Below are 17,335 nucleotides of genomic sequence, written 5' to 3'. Positions count from 1 at the left end.
AGAGAGAGAGGCCACGAAGGGCGAAACGATCGAAAGCAGCCCAAGCTCAAAACTTAGCCGAAGCTAAAAACGCATCCGAAGCTCAAAAACACGTGGTCTCTGCCTGGACGACGACGGCGCAGCAGCCGACACGATCGTCGGCAGAGGACTGCAGCCCAAGCTTCCCGACTTGTCGAAAGGGACAGTCGCTCGTAAACCGGCAAAGGAGACGGTCGTCGTGGTTCGCAGAAGGCGTGGAGATAGAACAAAGCTTGGAATTGGACATCATCACCGCCACAACCCAGAGGATGCGGAAGTATTAAAGGTGGGTGAGCTGGCCGAGGGCCCGAAATCCTAAAAGTGGGAGAACATGTGTGGCAGAAGAAGAAATTAAAGTGTAACAAAGTGGAAAACAACAATGTGTCAGTGAAAGTTCGAGAGTGTCCGGGAATAGTGTCCTAGTGCTTACAGGGACGAAAAGGAGAAGAGGGCTCGCGGATGACGGGGCCCCTCCTTTCTCCGACCGCCCGGGAAGTGTTGTCCTCACCTCCGGATCGGGGAACTGGCTCACGGGTGAAGGGGCCAGCCTCCCTTCTCCGGAAGTTTTCCCTCGCAGAGATCGGAGAACGCGCCCCGGGTGACGGGGTCTGATTTCCCATCTTCGGGAATTCCTGCTGAGGCCGGACATCCGATTTCCGGGTGACGGGATGTGATTTTTTGGACCTCTGTCTTTGGGCTGGAGATCGACTCATGGTTGACGGGGTCGAACCTGGCCTTTTCCTTCTTCCCCCTCCTTTAGAACGACCCGAAAGTAGTCTTCGTCCGTTATCCTGTCTGTTTAGAAATATAAACATTTTCTGCAAAGAGACCCTGGCGATACCGAGTTTTACCCCAGCTCTAGAACTTGCCGTCACCTCATGACGTTTTTATTAACTGTCGTCTCTGCAACATAGTTATACACCCAAAATGTACTGGACTTGTTGGCAGAGTAAAAAATTATATTGATCTGCGTGTTGGTTGGACTTGTTGACTTGTGCCTCATGCGTGGAAATAAATCGTGATTTGGATGGCTATGTTGCGCTGACCAATGATCGTTTTATGAAACTGTTCGATAAACTCATGAGCGTAGTTGCTGATTTTAAAGAGTTTAAGGCGGACCTTGATAATAAAAAAATGTCAGTAGGGTCACCTAAACGCAAAAAGACCGCTCCTTCAAAATCTGTTCAAGTAAAGGCATCAGTTCCAAATCCCAACTTAGCTTCAAATATTTGTACCCGATCGGTCACGGCAGCAATGTCGGCATCCACTGGGGCTGGGGGACCTAAAGCTTCACTGACAGCAGTACCCATAGGTACCAAAAGCTCTGGAGTCCCTGTTTCTGCTAGTCAGCCAAACGTTTCAAACCCTACGCAGCTTTCTGTGCCTACAGGGGAAGTTAGCTCTATAGGAGTCCCTAGTCTCGATAATCAGACGAACGATGTTCAGATTGCTGGTGGTGGAAGAAAGAGCCTCTCGGTTGTTCCATATAGGAAGCAATTATTTGTGCCTCGTGTAACACCTTGTGAGGAGTTGAATAACTCCCCACAAATAGAAGCAGTAGCAGAGGGCCGGCCGCTTACCAGATACGCGGCGAATTCGCGTAGTAACGGCGCGGCGAAGAGAGTTTGGAGACTTGGATGGAGAGCGAGAGAGTTTGGAGACCAAGGATGGAGATCGAGAGAGTTTGGAGACCAAGGAGCGGAGAATGAGAGAATGGAGACTTGGCGGCAGAGCAAGAGTGCCGTGTGCAAAAGCGGATAACGGAACTGCACCGGACTTTGGACTCTCCCGTGAACTTTGGACCGGGAGAAGAAGTGCCACATCTCGGCAGTGGAGTGGCACACAGGCGTGCCACAAGCATCACGAAAATCAGCGGGACGGCAGCAGTGGGCGGAGCATCGATTGGAAGCGGTACGTGAAGGACAAGTGGGTCAACCAGGAGGCACGGACTTTGGACCTGGAGTGGAGAGATCCAGCGTGCCGTGCGCAAAAGGGGAATAACGGTTCCCGGAAGCCCTAAATAAGGCCGCAGAGCGCTGGCAGCTGGATCAGTCGATCACGAGGAGTCAAACCTTCAAGATCAGTTAAAGTACCAAGTGAACAGTCAGTCAAGCAAGTAATCTACGAGGGAGCTACAGCCAAGCGAGTCGTCGGAAGCAGCGCCGTGGGAAGCACACAGGGAGCAAGATCGCCATGTCGAGACGTTCGGGATTGGGAAATCAGGAATCTCCGAATTGAGACATAAGTGGCTAAGTTCCGGAAGGCATCACACGGCTAAGTCAAGGCGTTCGTTTTCCAACTTTGTCACGACCACACCCTGGCGAGTCACCCGGCGGGTCTGTCAGAGACAAGCGGAAGAGTCCTACGACGAAGAACCGTCAGCTTGGGGAGGAAAGTTGTCTGAGACCCAGCGTACCTTGCCCGACCAAGCAGGACCTGACGTGACGGACGAGCGGTAGATCGATTGGCGGTTTCAAGAGGCGGTCGCCTGGAGAGCCCTGCGATTACCGGCGGAGTTCCTGAACAGCAACCGCCCAACTCCCCGAGTGCCAGAACGACAAGCTACTGGTCAGGAGACAACGCAGAGGAGATCGGCAGCGACGCCAGCAGACATTTCCGGCAGCCACGTTACCATCGCCGCGCGAAGCTCATTGGGGAGCGCAGGCACGTCACGGACGATAAGCATTAGGGTGAAGCCGGGTGGAACGTTCGTCTGCGCTAGGCGTAAAGCAAAGTGAACTGCTAGGCAGCTTCCTGGCGGCAGCCTGGACTGTCAGCGTGATCTGAGCAAGAACCTAGCGGGACCGTCCGGGACAGAGCAAGGGACAGGTATTGCCTCGAAAGGCGTCGGCCTGGAGAGCAAGGCTTGTTCACCCTAGTCTGAGAACGTTGACGCTTCCCGGCCCACAAGGCCGAACTCTCTGCGATTCTAAGGCGCAACAAGCGACCCCGAGCGCGTCCGCGAGCGAGCAGAGGCGGCCACTAAGAGCGTCCCGAGACCCAGGAGCCAAGCGGAAGCCGTGTCAACGCGTCAACAAGCCAGAAGGAGGAGCACCAGCAGCCGGCGGAACCAGAGCAAGGAGATACAGAAGCCAGCCAAGCCACACACCCGCTGTACCAATACTACGAGAATAAGTCCCACTGTTACCATTTGAACCCTTTGTTTTCTCACTGATCTACGGGGCAGTCACGTCATATAAATTTGGTTGGACGAACACACAATCTTTTGAGCTAGCCGCACGAATCTCGTAGCGAGCAGACACATAAAAATCAGTTCATTACATCTGGCGCCCAACGTGATTGTCCCAACAGTGAGAAAAGCACAGTAAAAATGGGAAAGAAGTGGATTTACCGCCTCAAGAAGGAAGACTTTGCCCATGTCGCACAGAGGCTCAATGTCGCCCTGGAGGGCAGGCTAGACGACATGAGGAAGGCACTATCGGAATACTACTCCGAAACAGAGAATGATCCACAACTCGTCGACATCTGGGCCGAGCTGGAGGCAACATACTAGGACAGAGCCGGCCCAAGCATTACGCTAACGAACGCTGAAGGGGAAAACCTGGTGGCAAGCCTGAGCATTGACAACATGCAAAAAGAGGCCTACAGAAGAGAATCAAGCCAAGAAAAGAAAACAGCAGACGCTGATCTGGACGTGGCCCGAGGGGCCCGCGACAGGACCGACGAAGGAAGAGCTTAGGATATGGGAGGAGGGGGTACCCAAGGTGAATCCTCGGGACACCCGGACGAGAAGCCGACAGGATGCGTGGGTCCCGCCGACACCAAGCACGGGTCCGCCAACACCGGCGACGAAGGCAACGACGGGGGAGGCGGAGTCGCTGGAGAAGGGACCGTGGGTGTGGCCCGAGCCACCGACCACCCAAAGACCTCAGTTGCAGCGTCAAACTTCGACGCCCGGATCGACGCGCCCGCGGCCGCAGTTCATGCGGTAAGCATCGGCCCCGGAAGAAGGCGGTTGGCGCGAGGTCGCCAGGAGCGAGTGGCCGGAGGGAATTGAGGAGGCACCCGCGGTCGCGACGGCGCGGCGGAAGGGCGGCTGGCGTTGCGTCCTGGTCAGCGAAGGCGGAAGGAGGTACCGGGTGAGGCTCGGAGTCGCGGGCATCCGGGTTTTTAATCAATAAATAAACGAAAAAAAAACAGCAACAATGCCTGCCCAAGTAACAAGAGAAGGGGGTACGGGGCCAAGAGTTTGATTGGGGGTGGCTGGAAGAAGAACGGGGCATGCATGGGCCACTCCAGCAACCTGTAAGTCAAATGGTCTTAGTACAGGAAGAAGAAATGAACGTCAATTACTTACCTGCTGTCCCGGTTGCAAAGTGAATGCGAAGTCCTCTCCGCAACCGCTCTCGAGAGCTGCCAATATGGAGTCTGATGCAGCCGATAGAGGACGAGTGAAGGGCGAGAGAGGACGAAAGGAGAGAGAAGGATGAGATGAGAAGGAGTAAAGGAAATGCAAAAGGAACTTACATATGAAAAATTGCAAAATCACCAGGAGCCAGGGAAGGGGGCGCCTCGATAGGCGATCGATTGGCACTAGATGAAAGTGAGATCGATGGGTACACGTCAAATGGTAATATCGGCCAAAGGTGGAAATATCGCAACGAGCAGGTGGCAACGCCGCACCGTCGATATCGATATGCGAATGAACATCGATCACGCACGAATGGTGTGACCAGGCGGAGGAAGCGATAAAAGGAGTGGAACGCAGCAATGAGCAGCGAGCTGGGGATCGATTGCCCATGAGTATCGATGTCCCAGTGGAGCCAGGGAGAATATCGGCGCGGGAGATTCAAGTTTCTACGAGGAGGATGACCAGCGCTGTAGAAACTCAACGGAGTTAAGAGCTTCGAGGGAGCATCGAGGGAGCAACGAGGGAGAGCCGCGGGAATCACAAGGACTCGAAGGCTAGGATAAGCAAGGAAACGCCGGAGAGTAGGAACCAGTTTTAAATATTTCCCGAAGTAGGGGGGGAATGTAAGGAGTTGAATAACTCCCCACAAATAGAAGCAGTAGCAGAGGGCCGGCCGCTTACCAGATACGCGGCGAATTCGCGTAGTAACGGCGCGGCGAAGAGAGTTTGGAGACTTGGATGGAGAGCGAGAGAGTTTGGAGACCAAGGATGGAGATCGAGAGAGTTTGGAGACCAATGAAGGAGAGCGAGAGAGATTGGAGACCAAGGAGCGGAGAATGAGAGAATGGAGACTTGGCGGGCAGAGCAAGAGTGCCGTGTGCAAAAGCGGATAACGGAACTGCACCGGACTTTGGACTCTCCCGTGAACTTTGAACAGGGAGAAGAAGTGCCACATCTCGGCAGTGGACGGCAGCAGTTGGCGGAGCATCGATTGGAAGCGGTACGTGAAGGACAAGTGGGTCAACCAGGAGGCACGGACTTTGGACCCGGAGTGGAGAGATCCAGCGTGCCGTGCGCAAAAGGGGAATAACGGTTCCCGGAAGCCCTATATAAGGCCGCAGAGCGCTGGCAGCTGGATCAGTCGATCACGAGGAGTCAAACCTTCAAGATCAGTTCAAGTACCTAGTGAACAGTCAGTCAAGCAAGTAATCTACGAGGGAGCTACAACCAAGCGAGTCGTCGGAAGCAGCGCCGTGGGAAGCACACAGGGAGCAAGATCGCCACGTCGAGACGTTCGGGATTGGCACATCAGGAATTTCCGAATAGAGACACAAGTGGCTGAGTTCCGGAAGGCATCACACGGCTAAGTCAAGGCGTTCGTTTTCCAACTTTGTCACGACCACACCCTGGCGAGTCGCCCGGCGGGTCTGTCAGAGACAAGCGGAAGAGTCCTACGACGAAGAACCGTCAGCTTGGGGAGGAAAGTTGTCTGAGACCCAGCGTACCTTGCCCGACCAAGCAGGACCTGGCGTGACGGACGAGCGGTAGATCGATTGGCGGTTTCAAGAGGCGGTCGCCTGGAGAGCCCTGCGATTACCGGCGAAGTTCCTGAACAGCAACCGCCCAACTCCCCGAGTGCCAGAACGACAAGGTACTGGTCAGGAGACAACGCAGAGGACATCGGCAGCGACGCCAGCAGACATTTCCGGCAGCCACGTTACCATCGCCACGCGAAGCTCAATGGGGAGCGCAGGCACGTCACGGACGATAAGCATTAGGGTGAAGCCGGGTGGAACGTTCGTCTGCGCTAGGCGTAAAGCAAAGTGAACTGCTAGGCAGCTTCCTGGCGGCAGCCTGGACTGTCAGCGCGATCTGAGCAAGAACCTAGCGGGACCGTCCGGGACAGAGCAAGGGACAGGTATTGCCTCGAAAGGCATCGGCCTGGAGAGCAAGGCTTGTTCACCCTAGTCTGAGAACGGTGACGCTTCCCTAAGCCCACAAGGCCAAACTCTCTGCGAGTCTAAGGCGCAACAAGCGACCCCGAGGCAGCGCGTCCGCGAGCGAGCAGAGGCGGCCACTACGAACGTCCCGAGACCCAGTAGCCAAGCGGAAGCCGTGTCAACGCGTCGACAAGCCAGAAGGAGGAGCACCAGCAGCCGGCGGAACCAGAGCAAGGAGATACAGAAATCCCACTGTTACCATTTGAACCCTTTGTTTTCTCACTGATCACTGGCAGTCACGTCATATAAATTTGGTGGGACGAACACACAATCTTCTGAGCTAGCTGCACGAATCTCGTAGCGAGCAGACACATTAAAATCAGTTCGTTACAACCTGAAACCACATTTGCAGATGTTTTGGAATTTATACAATAGGAATTCCCATCTCAAAACATCACAGTGGAGGAGTTTAAAATTCCATATGTTCGTAGGATATCTTCATTTAAAATATCTGCTCCTCCGGAAGTATTTAATGTACTAAATTCTAAAAGTTTTTGGCTTAATGATGAATTGGTCATAAAAGAATTTGTTCCAAACAGACGGAGAACTAATATTAGGCCTTCCACGACAGTACCTGCGCCAAAAAACTGAGCAGTGTATTTTTGGCCTATCAAAATGCTAGGGGACTTAATATGAAGCTACCTTAGCTTTATGCTGACTCCTCTACCTTTTCGGAAGACATTCTGGGCTTTACTGAGACTTGGCTGAAACCGGAGATATCAGACTGTGAAGTTCTGTCCAAAAATTTCAATACGTATAGAACTGATCGCTCTCCTTGTAGGGGGGTGGGGTGCTGGTTGTCGTTACCTCTACTTTAACATCGGAAAGGATATACTTTCTTAATCCCAATGAAATAGAATTCGTTAGTGTTAAAGTTTCTTTGAAATCTTTTTCTATTTATGTAACTTGTTCTTATATTCCACCTGGATCCGACTTAACAATTTATGAGCAACATTTGTCTGCAATAAAAACTGTTTTATCTCATCTTTCCGAAAGGGATCTTTTGATTGTTTTGGGTGATTTCAATCTCCCTGACATTTCTTGGTCCCTTTCCACTGACTCACTTGTCTCTACCCCTTTATCTGACCATGACTTCGTTGACGGTCTGTTAGAACTATCATTACAGCAAGTTAGCTTTATACGTAATTCACTAAACAGACAATTAGATCTTGTATTTGCTTTAGATCCGTCTGAAGTCACGGTATCTAGAATTGACCCACTAGTTGTGCCAGAAGACCGGTATCATCCCACATTAGAACTTACAATTTGTCTTCCCTGCGTTGATACCCTCTCTCATTCTCTTTCACCAACTAAAAGTAGATGCTTTCGTAAATGTGACTTTAGTAAACTCAATAACTTGATTTCACAGTATAACTGGACAAATTTATATAATTGCTTGGATATTTAAAGTGCTACGGAACTATTTTATAGTGTCCTAAACTCTTTTTTCTGTGAATGTGTTCCTGATAGTTTTCCTCCTAAGTTAGACAGGCCTCCTTAGTTTACCAATCAGTTGCAAAGACTTAGAAACCTAATAACAAACTTCTATAAAAAGTACAAAACGTCGGGTAGGCCATCCGATTTTTCAAGATATGTGGTGGCTCGTACTAATTTTGATGTACTTAACAGTCATTGCTATTCCATATATTTGAACCGATGTAAATTTGAATTTTCAAGGGATCCAAGGCAGTTTTATAACTTGGTCAATGCTAAGCGAAAGTCTTCAGCATTGCCATCATCTGTACGATTAAATTCTATTGAGGCATCTACGGATCCCGAAATTGTTTATTTATTTTCTGAATTCTTCCAATCTACTTATAGTTCTGTTTCTTGGTCTAATTCTAGCTACCCTAATCACTTAAACAGGGCAAATTGTATTTTTATACCTGTTACTACGTTACGTTACGTTAGAGTAAAAGGGTATACTAGATTCGTCGGAAAGTGTGTAACAGGCAGCGTTTCCGACCCCATAAAGTATATATATTCTTGATGAGGATCACTAGCCGAGTCGATCTAGCCATGTCCGTCTGTCCGTCTGTCCGTCTGTACGTCTGACCGTCTGTCCGTCTGTCTGTCCGTCCGGATGAACGCTTAGATCTCGGAAACTATGAGCTAGGCTATTGAGATTAGACGTGCAGATTCCTGAGCCTCTTATGCAGCTCAAGTTTGCTTCAGCAGAGTGCCACGCCCACTCTAACGCCCACAAACCGCCCAAAACTGTGGCTCCTACAGTTTTCATGCTAGAATAAAAATTTTAACTGAAATGTATTGTTCTCATTAATACCTATCGATTGACCCAAAAAAAGTTTGCCACGCCCACTTGAACGCCCACAAACCGCCTACAAACTTCAAAAATTGTTAATATGAACGCTGATATCTTGAAAAATATCAAAGATAGAGAAATGGTATTTCAGAATTAGATTCCGTAGGCTTGAGCGCAGCGCAAATTTGTTACGCGAATATGCCACGCCCACTCTAACGCCCACAAACCGCCCAAGCCTGTGGCGCCCACAATTTTCATGCTAGATAAAAAATTTTAGCTGAAATGTATTCGTTTTGTCAATACCTATCGATTGATCCAAAATAAACTTTGCCACGCCCACTCTAACGCCCACAATGCTTAAATCTGTCTACCGCCGGTAGGTGGCGCATTTCAATCTCGCTTGGCTGCTTGCATATCTCCATTTTCCTTTGGTCCCTTTAGCTGAGTAGCGGGTATCTGATAGTCGAGTTACTCGACTATAGCGTTCTTCCTTGTTTCTCCTGTAATCACCGAAAGTTCTCTCTTAAGTGATTTAGAAACTATAACGCCAACCTATTCTCCGGGGCCAGATGGACTCCCTGGGTGTGTTCTTAAGTTTTGTGCCTGAACTATTTGTAAGCCCATTCTTAAACTTTTTCATTTGTCTATCTCATCATCTGTTTTTTCTACTATCTGGAAAGATTCTTTTATTATTCCACTCCACAAAAAGGGTGCGAAGGTTAATGCTCAGAACTATAGAGGAATCTCCAAATTGTCTGCAATTCCTAAAACATTTGAACGCATTATTACCTCTCCGTTGCAACATTGGTGCCCCTCTTTAATATCGCCGTGTCAACATGGTTTTGTTAAGCGAAGATCGACCACCACTAACCTGCTCGAATTGACATCTTTTGTAATGGATGGTTTTAACAAAAAATTGCAGACTGACGTTATATATACAGATATTAGTAAAGCCTTTGACTCTGTAAACCACTCTCTTCTTTTATTCAAATTAGATCAGCTCGGGTTTCCGAATAATCTCTTAACTTGGATTTCAAGTTATTTGATTGGTAGGACTCAGAGGGTTATATTCAAGAACTCTGCCTCAAAACTGATCTATGTGACATCTGGAGTGCCTCAGGGCAGTCATTTGGGCCCTTTGCTGCTTACTCTGTTTATAAATGATCTTCCCTCTATAGTAACTCACTTACGTGTACTAATGTATGCTGATGATGTTTAGCTTTGATTTTCATATAATAATATTGAGTCTGGTTTCTGCTTGCAGTCAGACATTAATAGATTCCAGGAATGGTGTCAGTACAACCTTTTGAATTTAAACTATCTTAAATGCAACGTTATGACTTTTTATAGGGGTACGCCAACGTTCATAAGTTACTCTCTTCAGAACATGTCCCTGGACCGAATATACTCAGTAAACGATTTAGGTGTTCTCCTAGATCCTAAACTTAAATTTGACTCCCACATAACCTCTACTGTAAATAAAACTATGAGTGTTCTTGGGTTTATAAAGCGTTGATCTAAAGAATTTGATGATCCATACACTACCAAATTATTATTTACCTCCCTTGTCCGTCCTAATTTAGAATACTGTTCTTCCGTTTGGAGTCCTCAGTATCAAGTGCACATTGACCGTATAGAGTCCGTACAGAAACAATTTCTTCTTTTTGCCTTACGTGGTTTGAACTGGGATCAAAACGACAGGTTGCCTTCTTAGTCGAGTAGATTGCTATTAACTAATTTGCCTAGTCTAGTAAGCCGTAGAACTATGCTTGGTACTATTTTTAAGAATAATCTTATCAGAGGCGATATTGATTCTGTAGATTTGGTAAACCGCCTTACTTTCAATTTTCCTGTTAGACTAATGCGAAACTACTATCCTATCAACTTGCCACGATGTTCATCTAATTTTAGTCAGCATGAGCCTTTTCGCGTTCTTTGTAATAATTATAACAACCTATATCATTTAATTTGTCCCTCAACTTCTATCCCTGTATTAAAAACTAAAATCTTAGCTCATTTGCTTTAGTCTTGTTGATCTATGTTTTGTCCTGTTTGTTCTATGTACCTTCCTCGCGAACCGTATTTGCCGGAAATAAAAATGGGCCCGCGCGTAACAAGCACGTGCTTGGTGTCGTTTGGGCCACTTGTTTGTACTGCTCTTAGTGCATCAACGTTGAACAAATACAAAATACTTTACAGAATGGCGCCCGAGCAGGGACTAGACAGGATATGTTAAGGATAATTCCATCCATCGTGGCTTAAAGCACCACCAGTAAAAATTTCAAAGTCGAAAGAAAAAAGGATAGGGTCGGATATCCAGGGGAGCATCAGTTGCTGTCAGATTTGTTCTTTTATAAAGCAAGGAAAATAGTTGGAAGGAGAAACAGGAAAAACTACAGCTTCGAGGTACAGTCAGACCCGACGACGATAACACGTGACACACGAAGCCAAACAAGAGTGAACATAAACCTGCTCCATCGCTACAAGGACACGCCTCAAGGATCACTGCGAGGATACACCAGGACCTGCTGCATCGCTACAAGGACACACTTAAGGATATTAGCCTCATCGCTACCAGGATCCCTTAAGGACGCAAGGCCTTAAGGATAAAACCTTCAACCTTCAACCCCCGCTCTGAGAACGCGCATCTTTATCCGGCTTCGCAAAACCACATCAGGACACGCGTCGATCACTACTCGTGTCCCTAGGCACTCCGCGGACGAGAGTCTAGCCACGCCGCGAGCACACACCCCGCTGGTACCCTCCGCGACTACGAAGCCACCCACACCGTCGGCATCCAACGCCGTAAGCCCCCGCTTTCAACGGTAACATGGGTGTTACCTGTATATCATATCGGAGGAAGCACGAACTCGACGCAATCCTACTCGACCTTGGCCTCGAACGCACTGGTACGGTCGAAGAGCAACCATCCCGGCTCTACGGCACCCGGACTCCCCGACGCGGTCCAGACACGGCTTGGAGAAATGGAGCTTAAGTATGGAAATTCCCCATCCGGGGACTCCAAGCCATCGTCGCCGTTACCTCCGGACCTCGAGTCGAGCGCCGACACGGCATCTACGCACACGATTGCACCGGCAGCGGGCCGCACCCTAACGGTGCCACAATACGTCGCCAGCACCAGGACCACGCAGGCCACCAGGATCACCTCGCGGCACAACCTCCCAGTTCGACGAGGCAGTGTGCTATATGTTGGTCGACAAAATGACCAAGTGGGGATTGTCTTTCGACGGCACGTCGGACCCGCTCAGTTTCGTTGAACACATGGAGGAACGGGCGGATACCTACCGTATCGACCGGAAATATTTATTCCACTCAATTGTGGTACTCTTGACTGGCCGAGTCGAGAGCTGGTTTCGCACCACTGGACTCCAGGGAAGAGCCTGGACGAAGGTCCGTCGGGAATTTCTGGATTTCTTTTTACCGCCCAGGTATTATCAACGGCTCGACGACGAAATCCGCTCGCATTTCCAAGGGGCGAACGAACCGTTCAAGGAATACCTCGTTGATCTCCGCCTTCAGATGCGCCGCGCCGAGCTCTCACCAGAACAAGAGTTGGAGCGTGTGTATAAAAACATGCTACCAGAGTACCAGATGTTCACGCGCCGCCAAGACTTTCGGACGTTGATTGAACTCACCCACCTGGTGGTCAACTTCGAGGTCGCCCGTAGCCGAGGAGGCCGGACTAGCCGAGGATATATGAACACCGAGAACGCATCTGATCGCCAAATCTCACGACCCCGGGGGAATCCGAACTATGCATCGCCAGCCGAGCCGCAGATGCCGCGCCTGCGGATTGAACCTAACGACGCCATCAGACAGAACGTTGCACGGAACCAGGATCAGGGACCCCGAGCCTCGGGAGAAGCGATCGATGTCAGGACCGCCTGCCGAAACTGCGGCCAGGCTGGTCACTACGCTACTGAATGCCGGAATCCCAGAGTCACCTTTTGCTGGGACTGCGGCCTACGCGATCTGCGGACCATCGACTGCTGTCGGAAACAAGAGTCGGGAAACGGGCAAGGGCCTCGAGTATCCGGGAGTTACCCAAGGAACCCACCGATCCCACAGAGACAGTAACCAACCCATTCGTACAGGATCAGAGCCGTATCCGCGCCCAAGTCACGATCGAAGGGCACTCCCTATGCGGTACATTGGATACGGGGGCCTCGCACAGCTTCTTAAGCGAACGCCTGGCGAGGAAGTTAAAAAACGGAAGGAATCTTCGCGCCGTACGCTTTCACGTGAAATTAGCCGATGGAACCGGTAGGGAACTGACGCAGGCCCTGAGGGCAGCAGTCCAATTAGGAGAAGCAAGGGTCATCATTTCCATCCTCATCATGCCGGACGTACTGGATGACCTACTTCTCGGCATGGATTTCTTATGCAGCAGGGGAGCAACTCTTCAATATGGAGGCAGGCCCTTACCCTGCGGCCCCCCACCAGAACCAGATCCGTGGCGCCCCGCGAAATGAACCCAGACCTAGCACGGACGCAACCAGAGCAGCAGGAGAGCCACGACGAAGCCGTCCCACGGACGTAGCCAGAGCGGCAGAAGATCCACGACGAAGCCGTCCCACAGACACCGTCAGAGCAGCAGGAGAACTACGGCGAAGCCGCCCCACGAGAGCAATCCCAACATAGACAAGACAGCTCCACAAGGACCGCAAGAAAACCATCAACAAACCGCTCCTAGAGCACGTACAGAGAACCGCCAGCGCACAACCCCACGGGCACCGCCCGGTAACCACAAGGCGCCTCCAAATCGCGGGAACCCGCAGCTCCAATCAATGACGCAGAACTGGGAGCAACCCCGACCTGGGCCACCGCGTTACCCGCTCCTGACGCATCAGCCGTCCAGCGGAATCCTTTTCGCCGCGCGGCAAGGAGAGTTCGATTTCAGGATTCAAGTGATCCGGAAACATCGGGGACCACGAGCGCTCCACTGTGCGGAAGCGCCAGCGCCGAATTCACCACGGGTAATGAGCAAAGCTCCGATGACCACACCGAGAAATACACAGAACCGTGGACAGGGGAGTTCCTCGAGCGGGAATTATCCCGATTTAAAACCCTCACAGTAGTATCCCACATCGCCTAGCTTAGTATTATTATGCGAACCGACCGACCGATAAAACAGAGGTACCACCCGAGGAATCCGGCTATGGGAGCCGTCATCGAAAAGCAGGTAGACGAGCCATCGAAAAGCCCCCACAGTCCGCCGATAGTCATAGTCACGAAGAAGAACGGAGACGTACACATGTGTGTGGACTACCGGCAACTGAACGAGAACTCGGTACCGGATGCCTACCCACTGCCGAGAATCAACCACATATTGGAGCGGCTGCGCAACGTCCGATTTATATCCACGCTGGACCTTAAGCATGGGTACTGGCAGATTCCAGTAGCGCCCACCAGCCGTGAGTACACCGCGTTCACAGTTCTAGGCCGGGGTTTATTTCACTGCAAGGTTATGCCTTTTGGCCTACATTCGGCACCGGCAACCTTTCAGCGGGCCCTGGATACTGTCATCGGCCCGGACATGGAACCGCATGCTTTCGCATACTTAGACGATATCATCGTAATCGGGGCCACACTCAAGGAGCATGTCCGAAATTTACGCGAAGTGTTCCGACGACTCAGGGAAGCGAGACTACGGTTGAATCGAGACAAGTGCCAGTTTTCTAGCGAAGCTTGAGGTACCTAGGCCACGTTATCAGCGAAGTCGGCATAAAAACCGACCCTAATAAGGTCGCAGCCATCCGGAAACTCACTCCGCCGACGAACCTATGGGAGCTTTGCCGATGCCTTGGGATAGCTTCCTGGTACCGTCCGCAGTTTGCGCTGCTACGTCGAGGGATACCGGTCTGAGGTACTCACCGACCACCACTCTCTAAAGTGGCTAAATTCGATCGACAACCCCACGGGCAGGATCGCTCTGTGGGCATTGGAGCTGCAACAGTTCCAGTACGATATCAACTACCGCCGCGGAACCCAGAACCTGGATGCCGACGCCCTATCACGCCAACTTCTGGTAACGATTCAGCAAGTGCAGGTACAAGGCAACAAGTGCAAGTGGATAAACAAAATGCTACGACGAATGCGGCAGGAGCCCGCCAAGTTTCCAGACTTTCGAGAGGAGAACGGACAACTCTATCGGAAGAATACACGCTTTGGAAACTATGCGTAGAAACGCAATACCGCCGGAGAGTGCTGTAGGAGTGCCACGACACAAGACAAGCACACGGGTTGCTCAACAGTACTACTGGCCGGGATTGTTCCGAGACGTGGCCCAGTACGTACGAAGATGTCCTAGTTGTCACAGGTTTAAGGTGAGTCAGGAGAAGCCGGCCGGCGAACCGTTCCACGTTTTGTGCGCCGACTTTGTCGGGCCTTTACCACGTTTCAAGCTGGGGAACACTGTACTCCTCGTGTTCCTCGACTCCTTTAGCAAATGGGGTAGAACTAGTTCCCGTACGCCGAGCCACAGTCCCCTTCCTCGAGCGAGCGTTCCGAGAACGGATCCTCAGCCGCTTCGGGATCCCGAGGACCTTCGTCTGTGTTAACGGAACACAATTCACGAGCCGAGCATTTCAAGCGTTTTGCAAATCCCTGGGAATGGAGTTACAGCACACCGCACCCACGTCAGAATCCCACGGAACGGGCGAATCGAACCGTAAAGACGATGATAGCACAGTACTTCGGAGACGCACCGCAGAACACCTGGGACCACCTGCTCCAATAGATCTCGCTGGCCGTAAACAGCAGCGTGTCGGATACCCTGCTATTCACGTGCAGGGCCGGGAGCCAAGTCTACCCAACGCACTGTATTCCGAAGTTACGCAGGGGAGAGGAACTGCGAGAGAGAGAGAGAGAGGAGTGAGCTCCATAACATCATCAAGGTCGCCCGGGAAAACGCGGAACGAGCCACAGCGGAGCAGGGCAGACACTTTAATCTGCGGCGACGGGAGTAGAAACCACCACTAGGATCGCTGGTACTAGTACGCCGGCGAGGGTTTTGCCGCCAAATTGGCCGCGAAATACGAGGGACCGTACCGAGTCATAAAATTCCCGTCCCCGACTATCGTCCGCTTCCAGATTCCAGGAAGCCGACGCCGCCGCACCGCCAGTTTAAAAAACCTGAAGCCATACCACCAGGATGAAAACGACGACGACCACGACAGGGACCATGACTCAGAACGAATCGGCGGAACCACAAACGACCAGGATGACCACCACAGTCGTGCCGCGGCCGAGAAGACCAAGGTGTCTTGGGGCCACTTGCTGATGAGCGCACTCGTTCAACGTGCCCACCCCCATTGGGGGAGAAACACACCGGGTCAGCTCTCCTCGTCCCGAGCACAATCACGGGAGAAATCATCTGCCAAAAATAACCCTCGGACGACCGAGGGATACACGAGACGAGGCTGGTAGCCGTTCTCCGCACGACAAGCACCCAGAAAGTACTCATGTTTTACATTCCCCACAGCTAAAAATCCGCTTATCAAGAGTCCATTTCAAGATACACCAGAGGAGGAGAGTTTGATAATGCCACGACCGACATCGAACCGTAAACGTAGTTACCAGCATGATCGACGATCCGCCAACGCGCGACGATCCACGGAGACACACATAAGGAAACCACCGACCACTTTAACAGCCGCCGGCCATGACGAGGCCCCAAAGGCCGTCATCGGGCAATCACCGCCACCGCTCGTCGCGATCGCTGCCGGGATTGTATCTTGGCCACCACCGACCACGGCCGCAACCCACACGCACAGCGAAGCACCATCGAGCGCAGCCCCGTATCTACCAACGTCGCCGAAACCCCAGGCATCACCACCGGCTCCAGCCACGACGCCGTTCCCGGGACTAACGCCGTTATGCCCGGCACTACAAACACATCCACGGCCGGAGCAATCAATCCCAGGACTGGCAACGAAGGCAACCTCATGGTCGTCGGAATCACCGATCATCATCGATCGCGCCCAGGTCGTTACCGACACTGCCTCGTCCGGCTGCGCCACAATCAGCGCAGACAAGTCATCTAGGGTCCCGAGCACACCCACCTGTTCTCGGCCAACCGGCGTCGCCCACCACAACGAGAGCGCAGAAAGAGCACGGGGTCACAGCGCCTATAAGCACATGGTGCAACAACTACTCAAGTCCCCAGAAGGACCCACCACAACTGTCGCTGCTCAGAGGCTATCTGCCTCCTCGACAAGCTCACCCCCACCAGGCGGGGCCATTATGGCCCGACTCGAAAGAAGTCTTCATCCGTTATCTTGTCTGTGTTGAAATAGAAACATTTTCTGTGAAGAGACCCTGGCGTGACCGAGGTTCACCCCAGCTCTAGAACTACTTTACAGTATTTTTCATAGTATAAGATTCCATCCATTGGATTTGCAGTGATCCGTATGTACTTTATCTGCTATAGATGGTCTCATACATTGGATTTGCAGTGGAATGTTTTATCACTGTGGACGGCAGTACACGTAGTGGCGAAGCGCGCAAGAGAGCGTGCGAAGACAACTACTATATATAGCAGCAGAATTGAAAATCTGCCATTGTGGTCCGATCGTAACGAGTGATACACCAATCGAAAAGTATCGCAAAAACTAAGAAGATTGCATACCAAGACTTTCGAAATATAGATTTGTTTTGGAG

General features: G+C 51.2%; 1 protein-coding gene across 1 annotated transcript; it reads left to right on the top strand.

The window, feature by feature from the left end:
• Positions 1 to 3,721: 3,721 nt before the first annotated feature.
• LOC119558501 (proteoglycan 4-like) lies at positions 3,722 to 16,966 on the top strand. The gene is made up of 5 exons (XM_037872006.1): positions 3,722 to 3,967; positions 11,362 to 11,862; positions 13,174 to 13,650; positions 15,827 to 15,974; positions 16,158 to 16,966. Exons 1-5 carry the CDS (start codon positions 3,722 to 3,724, stop codon positions 16,964 to 16,966), a joined length of 2,181 nt encoding a protein of 726 aa, XP_037727934.1.
• Positions 16,967 to 17,335: the final 369 nt, after the last annotated feature.

Source organism: Drosophila subpulchrella, unplaced genomic scaffold, assembly GCF_014743375.2.
Source record: "Drosophila subpulchrella strain 33 F10 #4 breed RU33 unplaced genomic scaffold, RU_Dsub_v1.1 Primary Assembly Seq105, whole genome shotgun sequence".
Classification (NCBI taxonomy): Eukaryota; Metazoa; Arthropoda; class Insecta; order Diptera; family Drosophilidae; genus Drosophila; species Drosophila subpulchrella.
Note: the sequence above shows the minus strand (reverse complement) of the source record. Positions and strands in the feature narration are given on the sequence as shown.

Coding starts and splice junctions, on each gene's coding strand:
- LOC119558501 (XM_037872006.1), top strand. CDS start 3,722: ATGGGAGGAGGGGGTACCCAAGGTGAATCCTCGGGACACCCGGACGAG. Junction 3,968..11,361: donor CCGCGGCCGCAGTTCATGCG/GTAAGCATCGGC, acceptor TCGTGTCCCTAG/GCACTCCGCGGACGAGAGTC. Junction 15,975..16,157: donor GATGAGCGCACTCGTTCAAC/GTGCCCACCCCC, acceptor CATTCCCCACAG/CTAAAAATCCGCTTATCAAG.